This window comes from Heterodontus francisci, chromosome 2, assembly GCF_036365525.1.
Source record: "Heterodontus francisci isolate sHetFra1 chromosome 2, sHetFra1.hap1, whole genome shotgun sequence".
Taxonomy (NCBI): domain Eukaryota; kingdom Metazoa; phylum Chordata; class Chondrichthyes; order Heterodontiformes; family Heterodontidae; genus Heterodontus; species Heterodontus francisci.
The window spans coordinates 145,941,203-145,965,348 of record NC_090372.1 but is presented as its reverse complement, the minus strand read 5'-3'; the positions used below and the strand labels follow the sequence as shown (position 1 = coordinate 145,965,348).

The window sequence follows — 24,146 nt, the reverse complement described above, 5'->3', positions numbered from 1 at the left end:
TGTGTATGTAGAAATATAAAATGTATAAATTTTAGTGGTCTTTCTCTATATAATTGCATCAAGAGGAAATGTTGACTTCACTAAGGGGACTGTAGGTAGTGCAAAATTACTTTTTAATGACAGAGAACTTCCTTTATTAACCTGGCATATTGACATGCAATGTATATCAGTCATCATACTGTGAAATGAACATGCTTATTTTTATAGCACAATATCTGATGAGGAATGCAGGTATGCAGAAACAAATTAAAAAAACAAATTTATAGGCCAGATTTTTATAGTCCTCCAGGTCTCTAACATGGACCTTCCATTGTATTGTCACTGGACTAGTAACCCAGAGACCTAGGGTATTGCTCTGGGGACATGGGTTTGAATCCCACCACGGCTGAAGGTGGAATCTGAATTCAATTAATAAATCAAGAATTAAAAGCTAGTCTAATGATGGTCATGAAACATTGTTGTTTGTCATAAAAACCCATCTGGTTCACTAATGTCTTTTAGGGAAGGCAATCTGCTGTCCTTACCTGGTCTGGCCTACATGTGACACCAGACCCACAGCAATATGGTTGACTCTTAATGCCCTCTGAGATGGCCTAGCAAGCCACTTGGTTGTATCAAACCGCTACAAAGTCAAGAAGGAATGAAAATGGATGGACCACCTGGCATCGACCTATACACTGGAAACGACAACGGCAAACCCAGCCCTGCGAACCCTGCAAAGCCCTCCTTACTAACATCTGGGGGCTTGTGCCAAAGTTGGGAGAGCTGTCCCGCAGACTAGTCAAGCAACAGCCTGGCAGAGTCATACTCATGGAATCTTATTTTACAGACAATGTCCCAGACACCGCCATCACCATCCCTGGGTATGCCCTGTCCCGCCAGCAGGACACACCCAGCAGAGGTGGCAGCACAGTGGTATACAATAGGGAGGGAGTTGCCCTTGGGCACCTCAACATCGACCTACTGCCCGCCTCTCCCCCCCCGCCCCCCTGCCTCAGATGATTAATCAGTACTCCTCCATGTTGAACACCAGTTGGAGGAAGCACTGAGGGTAACAAGGGCACAGAATGTACTCTGGGTGGGGTACTTCAATGTCCATCACCAAGAGTGGCTCAATAGCACCACTACTGACCGAGCTGGCCAAGTCCTAAAGGACATTGCTGCTGGACTGGGTCTGCGGCAGATGGTGAGGGAACCAACAAAAGGGAAAAACATACTTGACTTTGTACTCGTCAATTTGCCTGTCGCTGATGCATCTGTCCATGACAGTATTGGTAGGAGTGACCATTGCACAATCCTTGTGGAGATGACGTCCTGTCTTCATATTGAGGATACCCTCCATCTAGCAACTCAAATTTGGGCATTAGCAGCAGCAGAATTGTATTCAACCACAATCTGTGACCTCATGGCCCGGCATATCCTGCACTCTACCATTACCATCAAGCCAGGGGATCAGCCCTCGTTCAATGAAGAGTGCAGGAGGGCATGACAGGAGCAGCACCAGGCATACCTCAAAATGAGGTGTGAACCTGGTGAAGCTGCAACCCAGGACTACTTGTGTGCCAAACAGCGTAAACAGCATGCGATAGACAGAGGTAAGTGATCCCGCAACCAACGGATCAGATCTAAGCTCGACAGTCCTGCCACATCCAGTAGTGAATGGTGGTGGACAATTAACAGGAGGAGGTGGCTCCACAGATATCCCCATCCTCAATGATGGGAGAGTCCAGCACATTATTGCAAAAGATGAGGCTGAAGCATTTGGAACAACCTTCAGCCAGAAGTGCCAAGTGGATGATTCATCTTGGCCACCACCTGAAGTCCCCAGCATCACAGATGCCAGTCTTCAGCCAATTTGATTCGCTCCATGTGATACAAAGAACCGATTGAAGGCACTGGATACCGCAAAGGCTATGGGCCCTGACAACATTCTGGCAATAGTACTGAAGACCCGTACTCCAGAACTTGCTGCGCCCCTGGCCAAGCTGTTCTAGTACAGCTGGCATCTAGCCGGCAATGTGGTAAATTGCCTAGGTATGCCCTGTACACAAAAAGCAGGACAAATCCAACCCGGCCAATAACCGCCCCATCAGCCTACTCTCGATCATCAGTAAAGTGATGGAAGGTGTCATAGACAGTGCTGTCAAATGGCACTTGCTGAGCAATACCCTATTCAGTGATGCTCAGTTTGGGTTCCGCCAGGGCCACTCAGCTCCTGACCTCATTACAGCCTTGGTTCAAACATGGGCAAAGGAGCTGAACTGGAGGGGAGGTGAGAGTGACTGCCATTGACATCAAGGCAGCATTTGAGAGAATATGGCATCAAGGAGTCAATGGGAATCAGGGGGAAAACACTCTGCTCGTTGTAGTCATACCTAGCACAAAGGAAGATGGTTGTGGTTGTCGGAGGTCAATCATCTGAGCTCCAGGACATCACTGCAAGAGTTCCTCAGGGTAGTGTCCTAGGCCCAACCATCTTCAGCTGCTTCATCAATGACTTTTCAGTCAGAAGGTCAGAAGTGGGGATTTTCGATGATGATTCCGCAATGTTCAGTGACTCCTCAGATAATGAAACTGTCCGTGTAGAAATGCAACAAGACTTGGACAATATCCATTCTTGGGCTGATAAGTGGCAAGTAACATTTGCGCCACATAAATGCCAGGTAATGACTATCTCAAACAAGAGAGAATCTAACCATCTCCCCTTGACATTCAATGGCATTACCATCGCTGAATCCCCCACTATCAACATCCTGGGGGGTTACCATTGACCAGAAACTGAACTGGAGTAGCCATATAAATACCGTGGCTACAAAAGCAGGTCAGAGGCTATGAATCCTGCGGTGAGTAACCCACCACCTGTCCCCCCAAAGCCTGTTCACCATCTACAAGGCACAAGTCGGGAGTGTGATGGAATACTTTCCACTTGCCTGGATGGGTGCAGATCCAACACCACTCAAGAAGCTCGACACCATCCAGGACAAAGCAACCCGCTTGATTGGCACCCTATCCACAAACATTCACTCCCTCCACACTGACGTACAGTGGCAGCAGTGTGTACCACCTACAAGATGCACTGCAGCAATGCACCAAGGCTCCTTCGACAGCACCTTCCAAACCCACGACCTCTACCACCTAGAAGGGCAAGAGCAGCAGTTGCTTGGGAACACCACCACCTGCAAGTTCCCCTCCAGGCCACACGCTATCATGACTTGGAACTATATCGCTATTCCTTCACTGTTGCTGGGTCAAAATCCTGTAACTCCTTTCCTAACAGCATTGTGGATGTACCTACCCCATGTGGACTGCAGCGGTTCAAGAAGGCAGCTCACCATAACCTTCTCGAGGGCAATTAGGGATGGGCAATAAATGCTGTCCTAGCCAGCAACGACAACGTCCCATGAATGAATAGAAAAATGAAGAAATCCACAATGCTGCTCATTTTATTTATTTTTATTTAGAGATACAGCACTGAAACAGGCCCTTCGGCCCACCAAGTCTGTGCCGACCATCAACCACCCATTTATACTAATCCTACATTAATCCCGTATTCCTACCCCATCCTCACCTTTCCTCAATTCCCCTACTCGGGGCAATTTATGATGGCCAATTTACCTATCAACCTACAAGTCTTTGGCTTTGGGAGGAAACCGGAGCACCCGGCGAAAACCCACGCAGTCACAGGGAGAACTTGCAAACTCCACACAGGCAGTACCCAGAATTGAACCCGGGTTGCTGGAGCTGTGAGACTGCGGTGCTAACCACTGTGGACTTTGACTGGATAATTTAACTTTTATTCTTTGCTGATTGGCCTGCTGTGCAGCTCTAGCAATTTCTGTTTTTCTCATTGTCAAATGTGTATATAATGGGGTGAAATAACTTTTTGGTTTACTTGGCTGAAATGAACTAATTCTGTGAGTTTCTCATTGTTATCTGGTGCTGGTTTGATGTAATTTCATCTTGAAATGATTATTCTATTCCTTTTTACTTCAAGCTTCAACAGTTTTGCTGTGGGTTTAAATCATGCATTGAAAAAAACTCTATGTCTAGTATGTAGAATCTCAACCTCAACTTTCTGATGCAAGAAAACTAAAATCAGTGGGCTGAATTTTTCCATCGGTGCTGTGCTTCATAAATGGTGCGGCGCAGTACGAGATGTGTGCCGCGGAGCTGCCATGATATTTAGCGCAGCAGCTCATTTACATGGCTGGGGCTGTCCGACCAACTCCGATGATGTAGAGGGGATGGGTGCTCCGTCCCTGGCAACGACGTCTGGTGCCAGTGTACTGGCGCTATTTTTAAAAGGCTTCCAGCCCTTCATTTAAATTTAAATATTTAAAGTTACCTGACCTTAAAAATTAAAAGGAAATGTTTGTTAAAAGTTTAAATCCCCTCTCCCACCCACCCACCCCCCCCATGATTACACACCTTCCCCCCCCGAACTTTCTTCACTTTAACCTTCAACCCCTTCCCACCATCCCCTCCACCAATCGCAGTGATTTTCCCCGTTGCCCCACCCCCGCCCTGAAGGCTTGCTTGCTGCCCCCTCCCAGCCAGTGTTCCGCCTCGGATCTTCAAATGGAGACCCGAAGGCGTGAGAGTTCTGGCGACTGGTTGGAATATCACAGTGGGATGGCCATCGCAACGAGTTAAGTATTAATTCATTAATTTAAATAGATTTAAATATTCTAATGAAGATCCCGTCGCCGAGCAGCTGCGGGGTGGGGTGGGAGGTGGCCGTCATGAGGCCTAGCTGCCGCCGATTAAAATGGGGTGGGGCATTGCCAGTGTCGAGGCCCGAGGTGTTCCTTTCCCGGAGGTATATTCCGCCCCCCGCCACAATCCCCAATGTCGGGGGCTGCTAAAATAGGAAAGGATCATATTTAACGTTTCTACCATTTTGTTAAGGAGTTAATTTATTTCCATTTATGTATGTTGTGGCTTTCCTTTTACAGTTTAAAAAAACTATGCAAAATTTCCAGTGTCGTTCTCAGACAGTTCCAAATTAATCAGCTGTCAGCTACTATTTCTGGCTATTTTTCTTTCCCTTTATTGCAGTGATTCGGTGGAAATTTTGGGAAATCAGTTTACTTCCTTGCTGTCTGATCCAGTTGAAATATTAATTTTAAAAGTTTGATTCCAGGCTAGTGAAGTTAGCTAGGGGGTCTGTTCCTGCAAATGTTGGAGACTTTGTGAGAACTGTGTAGATTAACCCTGTGGGAATTGAAATATGTTCAAGTACATTCTTAAAATTTAGACCAGACCGTCAGTTATATGTTCCAGTGACTGACTTTGCTTTTGTATTATTCATTATAATCTTGTTTAACTGTTAACTTTGATTTAGGATGCAGTTCAGGTGCTTTTGAAGCATTCAGCTGATGTGAATGCTCGTGACAAAAACTGGCAGACTCCATTACACATTGCTGCTGCAACCAAGGCTGTGAAATGTGCCGAAGCTCTGGTTCCCCTTTTAAGTAATGTAAATGTCTCTGACCGAGCAGGGAGAACAGCTTTACACCATGCTGCCTTCAGTGGACATGTAGAGGTATTCTATTAAAACTATTTTAAGGTGGGCTAAAGTTGATTATTTGGGATTAGTTGTCTTTTTCTTAATTAAAGATAACTGATCTGTATGAATTGTGGGGAATGAAAAGTTGATGACGTAAGCATTGATACTATTTAATTCTACAGACATGTGTTTTATAATATCTAATTTGAAGTGCATAATTATCTAAAGATATTTGAGTAAGACCTTGTTAAGTAAATTTCTGAACTAATAGTTTCATTATTGATTATTTGAGTATGCTGTGAAATGATGAGACAGCACCTGGAGTAATGTGTACTGTTTTGGCCTACTTATCTAAGAAGGAAGGATATATTTTCCGTAGAGGGAGTGCAGTGGAGGTGCACCAGACTAAACCCTGGGATGGCAGGGTTGTCTTAAGAAGAGAGATTGCAGAAACTGGGTCTGCATCCTCTCGAGTTTCGAAGAATGAGAGGTGATCTCATTGAAACTTACAAAATCCTTACAGGGCGTGATAGGGTTGATGTGGATAGGATGTTTCCCCTGGCTGGTGAGTCGAGAACCAGGGGACACAGTCTCAGAATAAGGGGCGGGTCATTTAAGACTGAGATGAGGAGGAATTTCTTTCCTCAGAGGGTGGTGAATCTTCGGAATTCTCTATCCCAGAGAGCTGTGGAAGCTCAATCATTGAGCATGTTCAAGACAGAATCGATAGATTTCTGGATACTAATGACATCAGGGGATATTGGGGGGAAAATGGCATAGAGGTAGATGATCAGCCATGATCTGTTTGAAAGGTGGAGCAGGCTTGATGGGCCGAATGGCCTGCTCTTACTCCTAGTTCCTAATACTTGAGCTCAAAATACTGAGGCTAAAGAGGAGCATGTTTATATGGAGAAATCTCAGCTCTGTGCATTGGTCCTGTAGGCATAATAGTAAAGTTCAGATATAATTTAAAAAGTGAAGCTGGTAACAATTTAGGAAATTACCCAAAGCCAGACTCAAAATACGGCCAGTTTTAATTTAAAAGAAAAACCATGGGTTTTTTCTGTGCTCCAACATATTGCATCGAAACTTATAATTAACATTGCCATCATGATGCTGTATTCGAAAAAGTGCCACATATTGACTTCATAAGCCATGGCTGTTTGTACCAGCTATCTTGAGTTTTTCCCCTTATCTTCGTCCCATCTTTGGAATAGTAATTTTTCAACAGAACTAAGATAACTGGTATAAGATGAATTGTGCAGTTCTCCTGGACACAGTGCTTTAGCAGTGAAGAAACTTCACTGATTTCCCAACTTCCCTTAGTGAATTATATTTAGTATTTCAGGCCCAAATTTCTTTTAATTGCTTGGTGCAACACTTTTCCTTTTCCTAATTGCAAAATATTGCAATTCTTTTGAAAGGATCAGATGTTTGCAAATTATTTTAACTAAAATAAGCTTGGAAAAGAATTACAAACTATGTAAGAAACTAAATTGAATTTAATGAAAAAAAATTTTTTTCTAGATGGTTAGCTTGCTTCTATCCAGAGGTGCCAACATCAATGCCTTTGATAAGAAAGACCGACGTGCTATTCACTGGGCTGCCTACATGGGTATATTTTCACCTTAATGGTTTTCATGTTCTGCTCATTAAGTTTTGAAAAGTAGTCATTATTACTTGAAGTCTGGCAGTTGAATGTTTCTTGTAGGAAATTGCAGAGCTACAATATTTTATTAGGGGGAGTGGGGGAGGGGTTTGAAATGATGCTGTCTGAGGATTGATGTGTTTGAAAGTTGGACCCAGCTGGGTTATGAGTGGGTGCGTCAGTCTCCATGGGACTGAGGAGAATGCCAGCTGAGCTGCAAGTCAAGTCATAGTCAGTAATGGCACAGAAGGAGGCCATTCAGCCCATCGAGTCCATGCCTGCTCTCCACAGAGCTATGCAGTCAGTCCCGTAGCCCTGCAAGTCTATTTCTCACGGGTGGCCATCCGACTGCCTCTTGAAGTCATATTGTCTCCGCTTTCACCACCCTTGTGGGCAGTGAATTCCAGGTCATTACCACCCGTTGCGTAAATAAGTGCTTCCTCATATTCCCCCTGCATATCTTGCCCAAAATTTTCAATCTGTGCCCCCTAGTCCTTGCATCATTTAAGTTATCTAACTTATCTAAGCCTGTCATAATCTTGTACGCTTCTATTAAATCTCCCCTCAATCTCCTTTGTTCTAAGGAAACCAACCTCAGCTTTTCCAACCTAACCTTGTAACTAAAATCCTCCATCCCTGGAACCATTCTGGTAAATCTCCTCTGCACCCTCTCAAGGATTCTCACATCCTTCCTAAAGTGTGGTGACCAGAACTGGGGTACAGTACTCCATTTGGGGCCTAACCAGAGTGGGCTCTTTTTCGATAATGCTCCAAATAAAATATACTTTATGTCGCCCAAGTTATATGTTCAGTTGTCATTTTATTTGCACATCTATAATTATGAAAATGGTGATTGGTGGTCATTCTGCCTGTATGTAGTTTAGAGTGTAATGCAAGACATCCACTCTAGTCTTTCTCCCCTTCCAGTCAGTCCAAAGTCATTTGAAATGTAAAATTTTCACCCTTTCAAACCGTCACCTCAACTGAATTGTAAGTAAATCAAAAGTGATCCGTTGCTTGAGTGAAGCCAATCTCTGAGATAGTGAAGTGTTATTTAAAAACTCTATATATCCCACCCTCAGCTTGGAACTGGGATATCTCCCTCTTTTTCTCTCTCTTCATCCATACCCCGCATGCCCCTCTCTCTCTTTCTCTCTCTCCATGCCCAATTTAACAATAATTAATAACAGTAATAAAGTGATTGTGAAAACAGTTCCTCTGCCCGGCGCCACCTTCCCATTGGAAGGATAACCAGTGGCTGAAGTTTATTGGTTTATGATGCCTGTGAGATGGAAAGGGAACAGCACCTTCTCCCAATAAGTTAGTTCCCCATCCTTTCTTCCCTGCCGACTCCCATTGTCCGCTTTGTGTCCTTACTGCTCCCCTGTGCTGTTTCCCACATATACTTCCACACCTCTCCCCATTCCTCCTTTTATCATCATCCCTCACATCTTACTCCTTGTGGGGGTTGGGATGTTGCAGTGATATGTAGTAAAGATGGTTGCATAGCTGTAATGTTTAGTTTCAGAGGGGATTTGAAATTTTGCCACTTGGAAAACAAAGGAATGATGTGTTTGAAAAGGTTGCCAGTTTGCCCAGCTGGGTTATGAGTGGGCACTTCACTTTTTATGGGTTGATGGGGAAGCGAATTGAGCTGCCAATCGAGTCGGCCACAGTGTACTGGAAGGTGAGAGTTCAGGAGAGCACTTGGGTTCACTGTGGTAGTGTGAGGTACAGGCTAAGGACCAGGAGTACAAGCAGTGGTGGTTGAGTACGCGGAATACTTATTGGAGGAAATTGGTTGAGTAAGCCAGTGAGGTGAAGAGAGTACTGGGAGCGCTGAAATGGGCCAATAAAATATATAAGAAATCCTACACACATCTAAAACTAATTGGGTATTTCCTTTACTTATTCTATATCAAGTATGGCTGCTGGTTAATACAAGAGACTCAATTAGATTGTTCCACCATGGCCAGAGCCTCTAACAATGTAGACTCAGTCTGTTTTTTTAGAATTAACTCAGTATATGAATAATTGTTTCAGTAGCTAATGTTACAGTTAACATTGAGAACACCTACAAGCATTCCGATAAATGTGGACCTTTAATAATGTATTCTCCAATTGAATTAATATGATCTACGTCTTGTGAAATTCCATTGTAGAATAGTTGTTGAGATCCACTTAGTACTTTAATAGATTTGGTAATGTCAGCCAACAGTAATAGTCGTAGTATTGACTGAATGCAATAAGTCAGTGCTTGGATGTCATTCTTACCCTGCTGCTTTTTGTAGGCCACATCGAGGTAATCAAGCTGTTGGTTGCACATGGAGCTGAAGTGACATGCAAGGATAAGAAAGCTTATACTCCGCTTCATGCTGCAGCTTCCAGTGGAATGCTCAGTGTTGTCAAGTACCTGTTAGATCTTGGAGTTGATGTAAGTTGAAGAACTTCAGTGTGTTCAGTTGAATATTTGTAAAAATGATCCTGCTATATTTTTATTTGTCTCTGTGTAGCTCATCTATAGATAAGAATTTGTTTTGCTGTCAACATTTATGTAATACTTCATATTTTAGCCAAACTTCTGAAGTGTCTTCCTCATGAGATGCTGGATTTCTTTTTAAAATGGGTATTTGGAATTATCCATTAAGTTTGTTTACATATTTCTAGGAAGTGATATCACCTCAGTACCCCATGGGTTCCTTTTTTAAGTTGAAGTATTTTCACCAGACTGTCTTTTGAAGATGAAACAATCACCAGGCATTAACATTCTGTACTTGAACATTACTTTGCTACTTGCTGACAACGTCACTAGATTTGTTCATTGTTTCATTGGGCATTTTTCAAATAAATTTACAATATATTTTTCCTATTAATTCATAATTTTGATAGTGAAACTTGAAACTGGCTGTATGTTTGCAACCATAGACGTCTGATCTTTGAGCCAAATAATTTTTAACACTGAGGAAAATATTAGCTATATTTGATTTCTTCACATTGTATTTGTATAAAAACATATTTGTTAACTTGCCACAGCCCTCCCTCATCTAATCTGTTGCATGTGAGAAATGATCTAACATTTGATGGTAACTCAAACACATTAAAAAGGTGTACAAACCCTAACATAGTAGAAAGTCAAGATCAAAATACAATGGAAGCTGAAAATCTGAAATGGGAACAGAAAATGCTAAATGCTCAGTGGATCAGGCAACAGTTGTGAAGCTGAAAGGTCATTGACCTGAAATATTGACACTCTTTCTCCCTCCATGGATACTGTCTGATTTTCTGTTTTTACTTTGTCCTGCATTACAGAAATAAAACATATTTGAGCTATCTCCGCTAATATCTTTTTAAAAGGGCTGGAGGTTGTGTTCTCAGGTTCTGTATGATACATGAATATGTGCTTTCCCTTGTATAGTTTCTTTTCTCTGGGGATCACAAACAATCTGAAAATTCTTATTTTGCTTTTATAATTCCACCTTTTTTCAAAAATATTGCTGCCAGACCAACTACTTCATCTTTTCAATTTGTTTCCCATATTTGCGTTAACAATTTAAAATAGTATAGTACTAAAACATCATGATAGCCAATAAAATCTAAATAGTTTCAACACATAGAAACAAGATAAAAGTGGATTTGTTAAATTATATTAACTTTCCTTGAAAAATAAGCAATTCATTGTTCAGCGCATTGAATTGCTAACCACAATCTTGCTGATAATCAGGAATGTTGGCATTAATTTTGAAACTTTATGTGGGCACTTCTCTGGATCTTTAGACTTATTCCTGTAGAATTCATGAATTTTATTAGCAGTGCAAGTCTATTGAGCGTGTAGTCTTCTGTCCATTTACTTCCACAGATTAATGAACCAAATGCATATGGAAATACCCCTCTCCATGTGGCCTGTTACAATGGTCAGGATGTAGTTGTGAATGAGCTCATTGACTGTGGAGCAAATGTCAACCAAGTGAATGAAAAGGGCTTCACCCCACTGCATTTTGCTGCTGCTTCAACCCACGGTGCACTGTGTTTAGAACTCTTGGTCAGTAATGGGGCAGAAGTGAATATTAAGGTAAGGGATTGCTACATCTACTGTCAGTAAATAAAAATAAAATTCCCCAAATTTGTAATCTGAGACCTGGGTTGAAATAAATGGATTATGTGAAGATTTTATTTTTGCTGCAATAACTTTGATCTTCCTATGATGTATAGATTTGTTGCTTTAATTTTTATTCTTGAATGTTTTCCCTGGCAGATTAGAATTCGTAATGGTAAATTAATTAGCTTCCATGTATCAGAGTAGACATCTGTAAAAGTTAACTGCATGTTTTTCAGTCTTTGGTTCTGGTTGATGTTTTGACAAAAGGATGCCAGTTATTGTCAGTTGAAAGCATTATTTCATATCCTTTAAAACAGACTAATTGATGTAAGGTTTATGCTATGATAAATATTAAGCAGCAGTTATACCTCAGGTTTGGAATCAGTAGTGGGTCTGCTAAAATTTAGTAAGATTCCCTCAGCATTTATATCTTCTCTAAACATGTCATCTATCTTCCTTTTCCTTTACAAGATTCGTAAACAAATTACCACCACTCAACTGTGTCCACCTCTTCCACCAGAACCTCTTTAAATCTCTTCAGTCTGGGTTCCATCCCATCAGCAAGATAACATTGGTCAAAACTGTTTGACTGCAGGAGTAGCTCAACATTCTCCCTTCACTTTGGTAGACAATTTCACCCTGATCCACTCCCTCTCCTCTGTGGCACTGCCTACTCTTACTTCCATTCCTACTGGCCCAAATGCAGCTGAGGTGTTACATTTTGGTAGGAAGAATAAGGAGGTTACATACTGTCTGGAAGACTGGAGGATAGCAAATGTTGTTCAAGAAGGGGAGTAGAGACAGCCCTGGTAATTATAGACCTGTGAGCCTTACTTCGGTTGTGGGTGAAATGTTGGAAAAGGTTATAAGAGATAGGATTTATAATCATCTTGAAAAGAATAAGTTCATTAGAGATAGTCAGCACGGTTTTGTGAAGGGTAGGTCGTGCCTCACGAACCTTATTGAGTTTTTTGACAAGGTGACCAAACAGGTGGATGAGGGTAAAGCCGTGGATGTGGTCTATATGGATTTCAGTAAGGCGTTTGATAAAGTTCCCCACGGTAGGCTATTGCAGAAAATACAGAAGTATGGGATTGAAGGTGAATTAGTGCTTTGGATCAGAAATTGGCTAGCTGAAAGAAGACAGAGGGTGGTGGTTGATGGTAAATGTTCATCCTGGAGTATAGTTTCTAGTGGTGTACCGCAAGGATCTGTTTTGGGGCCACTGCTGTTTGTCATTTTTATAAATGACCTGGAAGAGGGTGTAGAAGGGTAGGTTAGTAAATTTGCGGATGACACGAAGGTCGGAGTTGTGGATAGTGCCGAAGGATGTTGTAGGTTACAGAGGGACATAGATAGGCTGCAGAGCTGGGCTGAGAGATGGCAAATGGAGTTTAATGCGGAAAAGTGTGAGGTGATTCACTTCGGAAGGAGTAACCGGATTGCAGAATACTGGGCTAATGGGAAGATTCTTGGTAGTGTAGATGAGCAGAGAGATCTTGGTGTCCAGGTACATAAATCCCTGAAAGTTGCCACCCAGGTTAATAGAGCTGTTAAGAAGGCATATGGTGTGTTAGCTTTTATTAGTAGGGGGATCGAGTTTAGGAGCCACGAGGTCATGCTGCAGCTGTACAGAACTCTGGTGCGGCCGCACTTGGAGTATTGCGTGCAGTTCTGGTCACCGCATTATAGGAAGGATGTGGAAGCTTTGGAAAAGGTGCAGAGGAGATTTACTAGGATGTTGCCTGGTATGGAGGGAAGGTCTTACGAGGAAAGGCTGAGGGACTTGAGGTTGTTTTCGTTGGAGAGAAGGAGGAGGAGAGGTGACTTAATAGAGACATATAAGATAATCAGAGGGTTGGACAGGGTGGATAGTGAGAGCCTTTTTCCTCGGATGGTGATGGCAAACACGAGGGGACATAGCTTTAAGTTAAGGGGTGATAGATATAGGACAGATGTCAGAGGTAGTTTCTTTACACAGAGAGTAGTAGGGGCGTGGAACGCCCTGCCTGCAACAGTAGTAGACTCGCCAACTTTAAGGGCATCTAAGTGGTCATTGGATAGACATATGGATGAAAATGGAATAGTGTAGGTCAGATGGTTTCACAGGTCGGCGCAACATCGAGGGCTGAAGGGCCTGTACTGCGCTGTAATGTTCTATGTTCTATAAGTCTAAATGGGTTAAAGGAGTAAAGTGACCTAGGGACACAGATACACAAATCACTAAAAGCAACTGTGCAGGTTAATAAGGCTATAAACAAGGAAACAAAGCATGGGGTTCATTTCTAGAGGGATAGAATTGAAAAGCAGAGAAGTTATGTTAAATTTGTATCAAACTTTGGTTATCCCATACTTTGGAGTACTGGACACAGTTCCAGTCTCCGTTTTTTTAAAAAGGATAAAGGGGCACTGGAAAAGGTGCAAAAAAGATTTACATTGATGATGCCAGACCTGAGAGGTTGTACTTATCAAGAAAGGATTAATAGGTTGGGGCTCTTTTCTCTCTAGAAAAGAGGAAAAAATGTAGATAAGATGTTTGCACTTGGAGGAGGGTGGAGTAGGCGACAGGGGCAGGGGGTTGGTGTGGCACAGAGACCAAAGCTAGGAGTCATAAAGATAGTGACTAATTAGTCCAATTGGGAATTCCAGAGAAACCTCTTTACCCAAAGAGTGATGAGATTGTGAAACTTGTTAGCACAAGAATAGTTGAGGAGGACAGCATTTAAGGGGAAGCTGGACAAGCAGGACAAGCATGTGAGGAATAGAGGATGTGCAGATACTATTAGATAAAGAGGGGTGAAAGGAGGCTTGTGTGGTGCACAAACGTCAGCATAGACCAGTTGCGATGAATGGCCTGTTTCCGTGCTGTAAATTCTCTGTAGTCTGCACCCCCTCAAAAATGGATTCTTCGCCAGTGTCCACACAGTGACCTTTACCATGCTTCAAGATTCCACCCTTGTCTCGCTCTTGGGGAGTTCACAGTTGAGGACTATCGGGAACAAAACAAAGGGTCATGGTCGACGGATGTTTTTATGAATGGAAAGCAGTTTCCTGTGGCGTTCCACAGGGCTCTTTGCTGGGTCCCTTGCTGTTTGTGGTATCTGTTAATGATTTGGACTTAAATGTGGGAGACATGATTGGGAAATTTGCAGTTGAGACAAAGATTGGCCGCGTAGTTGTTAGTGAAGAGGATAGCTGTGGACTCCAGAATGATATCAATGGTTCGGTTGGGTGGGCGGAAAAGTGGCAAATGAAATTCAATCCAGAGAAATGTGAGGTAATGCATTTGGGGAGGGCAAATAAAGCAAGGGAATACACTATAAACTGGAGGATATTGAGAGGGGTAGAAGAAGTGAGAGACCTTGGAGTGCATGTCCACAGGTCCCTGAAGGTGGCAGGACAGGGAGATAGAGTGGTGAAGAAGGTATATGGAATGCTTTCCTTTATTGGCTGAGGTGTATAATACAAAAGCAGGGATGTAATGCTGGAACTGTATAAAAGGCTGGTTAGGCCACAGCTGGAGTATTGCATGCAGTTCTGGTCACCACATTACAGGAAGGACGTAATTGCTCTAGAGAGAGTACAGAGGAGATTTATAAGAATGTTGCCAGGGCTTCAAAGTTGCAGCTATGAGGAAAGATTGGATAGACTCAGATTGTTTTCCTTAGAACAGAGGAGGCTGAGGGATGACTTAATTGAGGTGTACAAAATTATGAGGGGGCTAGATAGAGTAGACAGGAAGGACCTGTTTCCCCTCGTGGAAAGGTCAATTTCCAGGGGGCACAGATTTAAGGTGATTGGTAGAAGGATTAGAAGGACCATGAGGAAAAGTATTTTTACCCAGAGGGTGGTGGGTGTCTGGATTTCACTGCCCAGATTGATGGTGGAAGCAGAAACCCTCAACTCTTTTAAAAGGTACCTGGACATGCACCTGAAGTGCTGTAACCTGCAAGGCTATGGACCAGGTGCTGGAAGGTGGGATTAGATTGGGCAGTGAGTTTTTTCAGCTGGTGCAGGCATGAAGGGCTGAATGGCCTCCTTCTGTGCCGTAACTCTTCTACAGTTCTGTGGTTCTATTAACTGTTAATATGGAACCAACGGGGCGGCGCAGTGGTCAGCACCGCAGCCTCACAGCTCCAGCGACCCGGGTTCAATTCTGGGTACTGCCTGTGTGGAGTTTGCAAGTTCTCCCTGTGTCTGCGTGGGTTTCCTCCGGGTGCTCCGGTTTCCTCCCACATGCCAAAGACTTGCAGGTTGATAGGTTAATTGGCCAGTATAAATTGCCCCTAGTATAGGTAGGTGGTAGGGAAATATAGGGACAGGTGGGGATGTGGTAGGGATATGGGATTAGTGTAGGATTAGTATAAATGGGTGGTTGATGGTTGGCACAGACTCGGTGGGCCAAAGGGCCTGTTTCAGTTCTGTATCTCTAAACTAAACTAAACAACTTCCACCCAGCTTAACCATTGCATTCCTATCCTCAGCTCCATGAATGATGCTATTGTACTTGTTTGCTACTGTCACGGATCATCTAGAACTTTCTCAGCTTCAGCTCTTACCAAGCAGGCTGCATCTTAGCCTCCTGACTCCTTCCTTTGCTCGAACTGAAATCAGTTGTGTGCAGCCACAAGGTCCCTTTGGCCCTGAGCTGAGCTTCAGCCATGATCTAGTTGAATGGCAGAGCAAGCTTGAGGGGCCGAATGGCCTACACCTCCTACTTCCTGTGTTCCATATGCAGTCCATCTCCATGATGTCCACTTCTAAAATGACCTACCTCCAATAACAACTATAGCTCCACCAGAACTGAAACTTTGTACTCCAGCTCCAAGCTTGATTTTTTTTTCCAGCACCATCCTTGGCTCTTGTCTCTCGAACTCCAACTTATCCAGAACTCTTCCACTTAACTACCTCCTACCTTGTATAATTTTCTAAAAATATATTTGCTAATTCATTGGCTACACCTTAGTTTGAAAGTATTTGTGTTGATTCAGTAAAGGATGTCAGTACTGTGGAATGGAAGATTTTTTCAATTTTAGTACCCAGTTTCTTCACGGAATGCTTCCTGGTTGAATGTAATGCAGGAAAATGCTCCTTCTCTCTGCCACAACACCATCTCAATCCCAACCTTTGAAGGGCACCTTCATTCTACCGGTGTGAATTTTCCATTTCCCCCAGTAGCTAGTACTGTCAATTCATGTTGCGGTATTGCCAGTTTTGTCCTATGAAACAATTTTTGGTAAAAATTGATTGAAAATGCTCAAGCCCTCTAAACTAATACTTGGTCCATTATAATGAACAGAGAGAGACAGTACTTGAATCTGTAGCTTGGACTGAATTAAAGATTAGGTCCTAAAATGGAAAGAGTTTTCTAAACTATTAGATCAGTTCTCATAGCTTTTATTTGGTTATATTTAAAAGCAAAATGAATTGGTCTTGTGTTTAGAATCAATCCAATATTTTAAAAAAGTGGAACTTGTACTATATAACAGTTTTCATGACCTCAGATTGTGCTAAAGCACTTCATAAATCAATTTATTTCTTACATAATGTTCACTATTGTTATGTAGGGAAATGTGGCACAAGACGAACCAAGAAATGCAGCAGTCAAGATGCGTAAACAGCATTAAGATCCCACGTAGGTACCAATGACATAGGTAGGACTAAGAGAGAGGTTCTGCTGAGGGAGTATGAGCAGCTCGAGTCTAAATTAAAAAGCAGAACCATAAAGGTAATAATCTCTGGATTATTGCCTGATCCAGGAACAAATTGGCATAGGGTCAATAGATCAGAAAGTGGAATGCATGGCTGAAAGATTGGTGTGGGAGAAATGGGTTTCAGTTCATGGGACACTGGCACCAGTACTGGGGAAAGAGGGAGCTGTTCTGTTGGGATGGGCTTCACTTGAACCATGATGGGACCAGTGTCCTGGTGAATCGAATAGCTAGGGCTGTAGATAGGGCTTTAAACTAAATAATGGGGTGGAGGGTTCAAGTCTGGGGATATTTAGAAAGCTTGAGAAACGATAAGACAATAGTGCAGGGTAGAAATATAGGTAATGATAATTAGAGTGACAGGAAGGGACAGGGTGTACAAACAAGAGTGTATCAGCGAATAGGGTCAGAGTAGGGAAAAATGATAAAAAGGTAAAATTTAATGCTCTTTATCTTAATGTTTGCAGCATTCATAACAAGATAGGTGAATTGATGGCACAAATAGAAATAAATGAGTATGATCTGATAGCCATTACAGAGACGTGGTTGCAAGGTGACCAACGCTGAAAACTGCACATTCAGGGGTACGTGACATTTCGGAAGGATAGGAAGAAAGGAAAAGGAGGTGGAGTAGCTCTGTTAATAAAGGATGAGATCAGTACAGTATTGAGATTGATCTTGGGTTGGGAAGATCAAGATGTAGAATCAGTTTGGCTGGAGATAAGAAAAGCAAGGGAAAGAAGTCACTGGTGGGAGAGTCGACTGTAGGTCTCCTAACTAGCTACACTGTAGGACAGAGTATAAAGCAAGAAATAATGGGGGCTTGTAAGAAAGGTACTGCAATAATTGTGGTGACAAATCAAATTGGCAAAGTTTCCTTGAGGACGAGTTCATAGAGTGTATTGGGGACAGTTTCTTAGAATAATGTATTGTGGAAGCAACCAGGGAACAGGCTATTTTAGATCTGGTAATCTGTAATGAGACAGGATTAATTAATCTCATAGTAAAGGATCATCTAGGGAAGGGTGATCGTAAGATGATAGATTTTTACATTCAGTTTGAGGGTGAGAAATTTGGATCTGAAACTAGTATCTTGAACTTAAATAAAGGCAATTACAGCGATATCAAGACAGTTAGCTGAAGTGGACTGGGAAAATAGATTAAAACATAGGATGGTAGATAAACAGTGGCAGACATTTAAGGAAGTATTTCATAACTGAGCAATGATGAATTCCACTGAGAAAGAAACCCTGCTGGAGGGATGAACCATCCATGGCTAACTAAGGAAGTTAAGGATGGCATCAAACTGAAAGAAAAGGCATAGAATGTTGTGAAGATTGGTAGCAGGCCAGAAGACTGGGGAAAGTTTTAGAAACCAGCAAAGGATGACGTTAAAAAAAAAAGAGGGAGAAAATAGATTGAGTAAACTAGCAAGAAATTCAAAAACAATAAAAGCTTCTATAAGTATATAAAAAAGTAAGAGAGTAGCTACAGTAAACATTCGTTGCTTAGATGATGTGACAGGGGAATTAATGGGAAACAAGGAGATGGCAGAAATCTTGAACAAATATTATGTATCTCTTTTCATGGTAGAAGACACTAAAAGTATGGCAAATCAGGTAGCAAAAGGGAGGGAGGCACTTAAAACAATCATTATCGCTAGAGAAAAAGTACTAGGCAAATTGGACTAAAGGCTGGCAAGTCCCCTGGACCTGATGGCCTGCATCCTAGGGTCTTAAAAGTTGCAGAGATAGTGGATGCATTGTTTGTTATCTTCCAAAATTCCATAGATTCTGAAAAGGTCCCTGCAGATTGGAAAACTGTAAATGTAACACCCCTGTTCAAGAAAGGAGGAAGACAGAAAGCAGGAAACTGTAGGCCAGTTAGCCTAACATCTGTCACTGAGAAAATGTTAGAATCCATCATTAAAGAAGTAGTAGGACATTTAGAAAATCATAAAACCATGTTGACTTTGCTTAATTGTATTATGAAAAGTAATTAGTGTTTGACCGATTTATTAAGAGTTCTTTGAGGATGAAAGGAGCAGGGTGGATAAAGGATTTCCAAAAGATTCAGTAAAGTGCCACAGAAAAGGTTACTGTACAACATAAGAGCTCATGGTGTTGGGGGCAATATATTAGCAAGGATAGGCTAGCTAACAGGAAACAGAGTTGGGATAAATGGGTCATTTTCAGGTTGGCAAACTCTAACTTGTCAACCCTGTCAAGACCCCTCAGGATCTTATATGTTTCAATCAAGTCACCTCTTACTCTTCTGAACTCCAGCAGATACAAGCCTAGCCTGTTCAAGCTATGCTCATAAGGCAACCTGCCCGTTCCAGGTATTACATATCAACCAGTGGGAATAGTTTTTTACTATTTACCTTATCAAAATCTTTCAATCCGGAGTACTTAGCAGATCTCCTAAACTTCTCTGTCTAAAGAAGAGACTCCGTTTCTCTAGGCGTTTGTCATAACTAATGCCACTTATCCCTAGTAAGCTCTTAGTAAACCTTTTTTGTGTCCTTTCTGTAGCTTTTCTAAATTAGGAGGCCCAAAACTGGATGATATCACACATAATTTCCACAGGGGTTCCCCAATCATAATTTTCATGGAAGATTGACGGAAAGCCTGGAGAAATAACATTAAATAACTGTTCATGCCATTTCTCTGGAGTTTCTTCTGATATAGTATGAGAATGTGGAATCCCTGTGGAAATTCAACTTCCATAATTCTTTCTGTGGTATACCAATTATTTATATAGTATATGCGTTATTTTGCATTTGTATTCTGTGCATCTCTTTATAAAACTAGGATCTCATAGTATAACAATTTCATCAATTTTCCTTCCACTTACAAAGATTTGTGAATCTGAACTTCTACGTCTTCGTGCACCTTAACTCCCACTGCTGTTTTACCATTTAGTATATAATTCCTCCTCTACTTCTCAAAATGTATCTGCTCAGTCTCCTATCCTGTCATTCTGAAGTAACTTGGAAACATTTTTTTAACACAGCAAGTGATCTGGAATGCACTGCCTGAAAGAGTGATGGAAGCAGATTCAAGAGTAATATTCTAAAGAGAATTGGATAGATACTTTAAGGGAAAAGTTTACAGAAAGTTGGAGAAAGAGCAGGGGAGTGGGATTAATTGGATAGCTCTACTGAGCCAGTAGTGACACGATGGGCTGAATGGCTTCCTTTTATGCTATATTGGTCGATTATATACTTTCAATCCTTTGCCAGTTAAGTGCAGTCTTATTTTTGTCCTCTGAAAATTTTGATGTGCCGTTTGTACTTGAGCCCATATCATTTTTTTAATATGTATGGATAGGTGGAGAGAGAAGTGTGGTGAGTTACTGGACTTGATGCTGAGTCTTCGGGAACTCACTATTTCTAACCCTTCAGTGTGAAAAACATTCATTTACCATGCTCTCTGATTTGTCCTTTGGCCAACTTCACATCTATGCTTCTACACTCTCTAATATTGTGCGCTTTAACTTTATCAACAAGCATCATAGGCAACACCTTTTCAAACACTTTTTTTCAAAATTCATATAAACAATAACCACTGCATTTCCTATACACGCCAGTATTTCTTCACAGAACTCATTAAATTTCTGACATGATTTGCCTTTTACTATTCTGTACTGGCAGAGCTTAAGTTTCATCTTTCTAAATGAGTATTTTCTATATTATGGTCTCTGGAACCTTGGCCACTTCTGCTTTTAGGCTGACTGATCTACAGCTACCTTGTTTTATACCTTTCTGTATCCAGATTAGAAGTGTTACATTGGCAACCCTCAAGTCCTCTGGAACAACTTTCATATCCAGAGATGATTATGGTGAGCTTCTGCTCTTTTCTCTCTGACCTTACATAGCATTCTTGGATACATGTCATCAGTCCCTAGAGTTCAATCAACTCTTTTGGTACTGCCTCCTGATCTATAGTTATCCTATCTGACTGTATTGCCTCCTATAATCTCTGCCTTATTTTCCAGATCTCAAAAGTGATTATTTCTCTGAAGTTAATTCAAGAATGTTTAGATATTGAAACCTTTACAGACTTCGAACAAATAAAGACCACTAGCCAAGGAAAAAATTTAATCCAGGATTCAGAAAATGGATTGAGTGTAGACTCACTGCTCTCCCTCTGTTGAGGTTTCCAGGGTTTGCCCTTTACAGTAACTTGGTTCCATTATTTTGGTAGTCTGAGCTCTGAGACGGCTTGAAAAAAGTGTTATGGTGATGTAGCAGGATGTGTTCTTTTGAGGCAGGATTGAATTTCAGTGGCACACACACTATAGGACAGCTCTATGAAAATTGCTTGCTATGAAGTAGATAGATTTAATTCTCTGACATTGACACTTCATGTCTTCATAAGTAAAGGTATGAAGAATATAAGAGTTAATATAGAAGTTCTACATAGTTTTATCCTTCTATTGGCTTTTTAGAGTTCTGTTTATTATTTGCTGTGCTTCAGACCAATATAAATATTCTGTTTGTCAGTTCTTTAACTGCATCACTCTCTCCAAGTAAATATCTTGATAGTTGCTTTTATTAGTGAAATCTAAGTGGTATATGCATGTGTAAATGTGCAGGCTTTTTTGGAGTAGATGGCGGAGGCTTCAGTTCAGTAGAAGTGATTGAAATAAAATTATGCGATATGAATATACATCTGTTCATAGTAAAAGACAATATGACCTAGAAATGTAGGTCCCGATGGTGTATAGTCGAACCTAGAAACCTCTCATGTGGAATGACTGACCTACTTAAGGATCTCTTTTATGGATGAGTAGCTTATTGCACACTGAGCTTTCTTGATCATTGAACACCATCCTTTTTGGTTGAATGGATACAATGCATGGATTACTGAGGGGCTAGCCATCTAGCATGGCATAGTTTAAGAAAAAGATGACATTTGTTTCTAAGTAGTGTAAAGCATGCATAACTTGCCAATTTAGATTTTTCAGTAATTTCTATGCTAAGTGCCATTTAGAGATTTTGTCATAATGGAAAAATAGATCCTACAAGCCATTATATATGTTGATATACAGTGTTTCTACAGTGATAACCTATATATGATTTAATTCTGTTTTAGAGTAAAGATGGGAAGACTCCATTGCACATGACAGCAATTCATGGCAGATTTTCAAGGTCGCAGACCATCATTCAGAATGGTAACTGACCCAGTTATTAAACACTTCAAGAATTTAGCTGTCCATATAATCTTCCACTATATGTTTAAATTGTTCTTTGATTTATATCTAATTTTAGAGAAAATTTACTTGTGTCTATCTTTAGCCACATGAGGGAGGGATAAAATGTGGGAATTTAATATTCGTTTCTTAATTTGCTAGGAGGTTTGGGAGTCTTCTATTTATCAAAATGTTGATCTAACATAACCATTTTCAACCTTCAGTACAGAGATTAACGATGCAATTTATATATATTTGAAAATAATTTTGAACAAACCTGAATAAATGGACAATTGTATTTCAGCCTTTCATCAGAAATTAGGATGAGCAAAATTTGAACTACAAATTGTGAACCTGTCCTTGTGTGCTGACATTATAGAACTTTTGTGGCATCACTCATCTTACTGTCATTGGCAACAACAGAAACTGATTGTGCGAAAATATAGTCAGGCTGGAGGCTGTAAGCTGGGAAGTAATAGCAGGGAGGCTGAACAATTGATTGCACGCCATTCAGGGTCAAGTAGCTGGGAAGATGACGTTTGGGTCGGGGATCCATAAAAATGGCAAGTTGAGTTAGTGCTGGGACAGGCAGAGATCTGGTAGAGAAGAGGCAAAAGGTCGAGCTGGGTCAGAAACGGCAGAGGTGAATTTGGAATCAGTGCTGAGCAGGGCAGAGGAACAAGATTGGGGCCTGGTAAAATTGCGATCAGGCATGACAGAGAAGCTGGGTTAAATACAGGATTTGAGTGCGTAGTAAAGGTTTGATGTAGAGCACAGAGGTTGATTTTCTGCAGTCAAGAGATATTCAGTCTTAAAGATACAAGATTTTTAGTGATATAAGTAAGCATGTTCCTACCAGAACAGAACAAGTCAGGTTTTACCATATGTACAACTCCCTCTTAATTGAAGACTTTGGTCCTTTTTCTGAATTATGGTTACTGAGATGAAATTTTAGCACTCAATCTCAGGGCAGATCTTGCTGCCGCCACCATAACCACTCATTGCTTTCAGTGGAACTGAAATCATGGCAATAGCAGAATTAATTTGCCCAATCTAATAATTGTAAGGCTCCTCAAGTAAGTGTTTATATATAGATGACATTGAGCCTGCTGTGTGCCATGATTTGTGTCAATCATGGAGAACATGGGTCAGTGCTGTTTGCTAGACCTACCTCATTATGCCACGAATGTGCAAACTTTTTAAGTGTGACAAGAACTCTGCAGATTGAGCTATCAAATGTAATCTGAATTAACATCCAGTGAGAAGGTTTACAACCTAACTTGAGAGCAATAGCGCAAGTGCTCAAAGGAAGTGGAGATCTTCCTACCACAACATTCGTGCCACACAAGTCCCATGCAATGACCATCTTCAACAAGAGAGAATATAGCCATCTCCCCATGACATTCAATGGCATTACCATTGCTGAATTCCCCATGATCAACATCCTGGGTGTTATAATTGAACAGAAATTTAACTGGACCAGCCATATACTTGCTGTGACTACAGTAGCAAGCCAGAGGCTAGGAATTCTTCAAGTAACTCGCCTAACTCCTCAAAGTCTGACTGCCATCTACAAGGCACAAGTCGGGAGTGTGATGGAATCTCTGCACTTGTTGGGTGAGTGTAGCTCCGACAACATTCAAGAAGCTCGACACCATCCAGGACAAGGCAGTCTGCTTGATCGGCATCCAGTCCAGCACCTTAAACATTCATTCCCTCCACCACCGGTGCACAGTAGCAGCAGTGTGTACCATGTACAAGATGCACTGCAGCAACTCACTAAGGTTCCTTCAACAGCACCTTTCAAACTTGCCACCCCTACGACCTAGAAGGACAAGGGCATGGGAACACCACCATCTGCAGGTTCCCCTCCAAGTCGCTCACCATCCTGACTTGGAACTATGTCGCCATTTCTTCTTTGTCACTGGGTCAAAATCCTGGAACTCTCTCCCTAACAGCATTGTGGTTGTACCTACACCACATGCA

At 41.6% G+C, this 24,146-nt stretch overlaps 1 protein-coding gene across 3 annotated transcripts in view; it reads left to right on the top strand.

Annotated features, from left to right (window-relative positions):
* Positions 1-24,146, top strand: part of ankrd28b (ankyrin repeat domain 28b) — a 252,341-nt gene that overhangs the window by 116,004 nt on the left and 112,191 nt on the right. For 2 of the 3 annotated variants that reach the window (XM_068011757.1, XM_068011748.1), the window contains exons 5-9: positions 5,345-5,545; positions 7,037-7,124; positions 9,449-9,591; positions 11,014-11,226; positions 22,064-22,142. In XM_068011757.1, coding sequence (XP_067867858.1) covers positions 5,345-5,545; positions 7,037-7,124; positions 9,449-9,591; positions 11,014-11,226; positions 22,064-22,142 — 724 coding nt within the window. The remainder of the gene's footprint in view (positions 1-5,344; positions 5,546-7,036; positions 7,125-9,448; positions 9,592-11,013; positions 11,227-22,063; positions 22,143-24,146) is intronic. The other variant, XM_068011764.1, reaches the window with a different exon arrangement.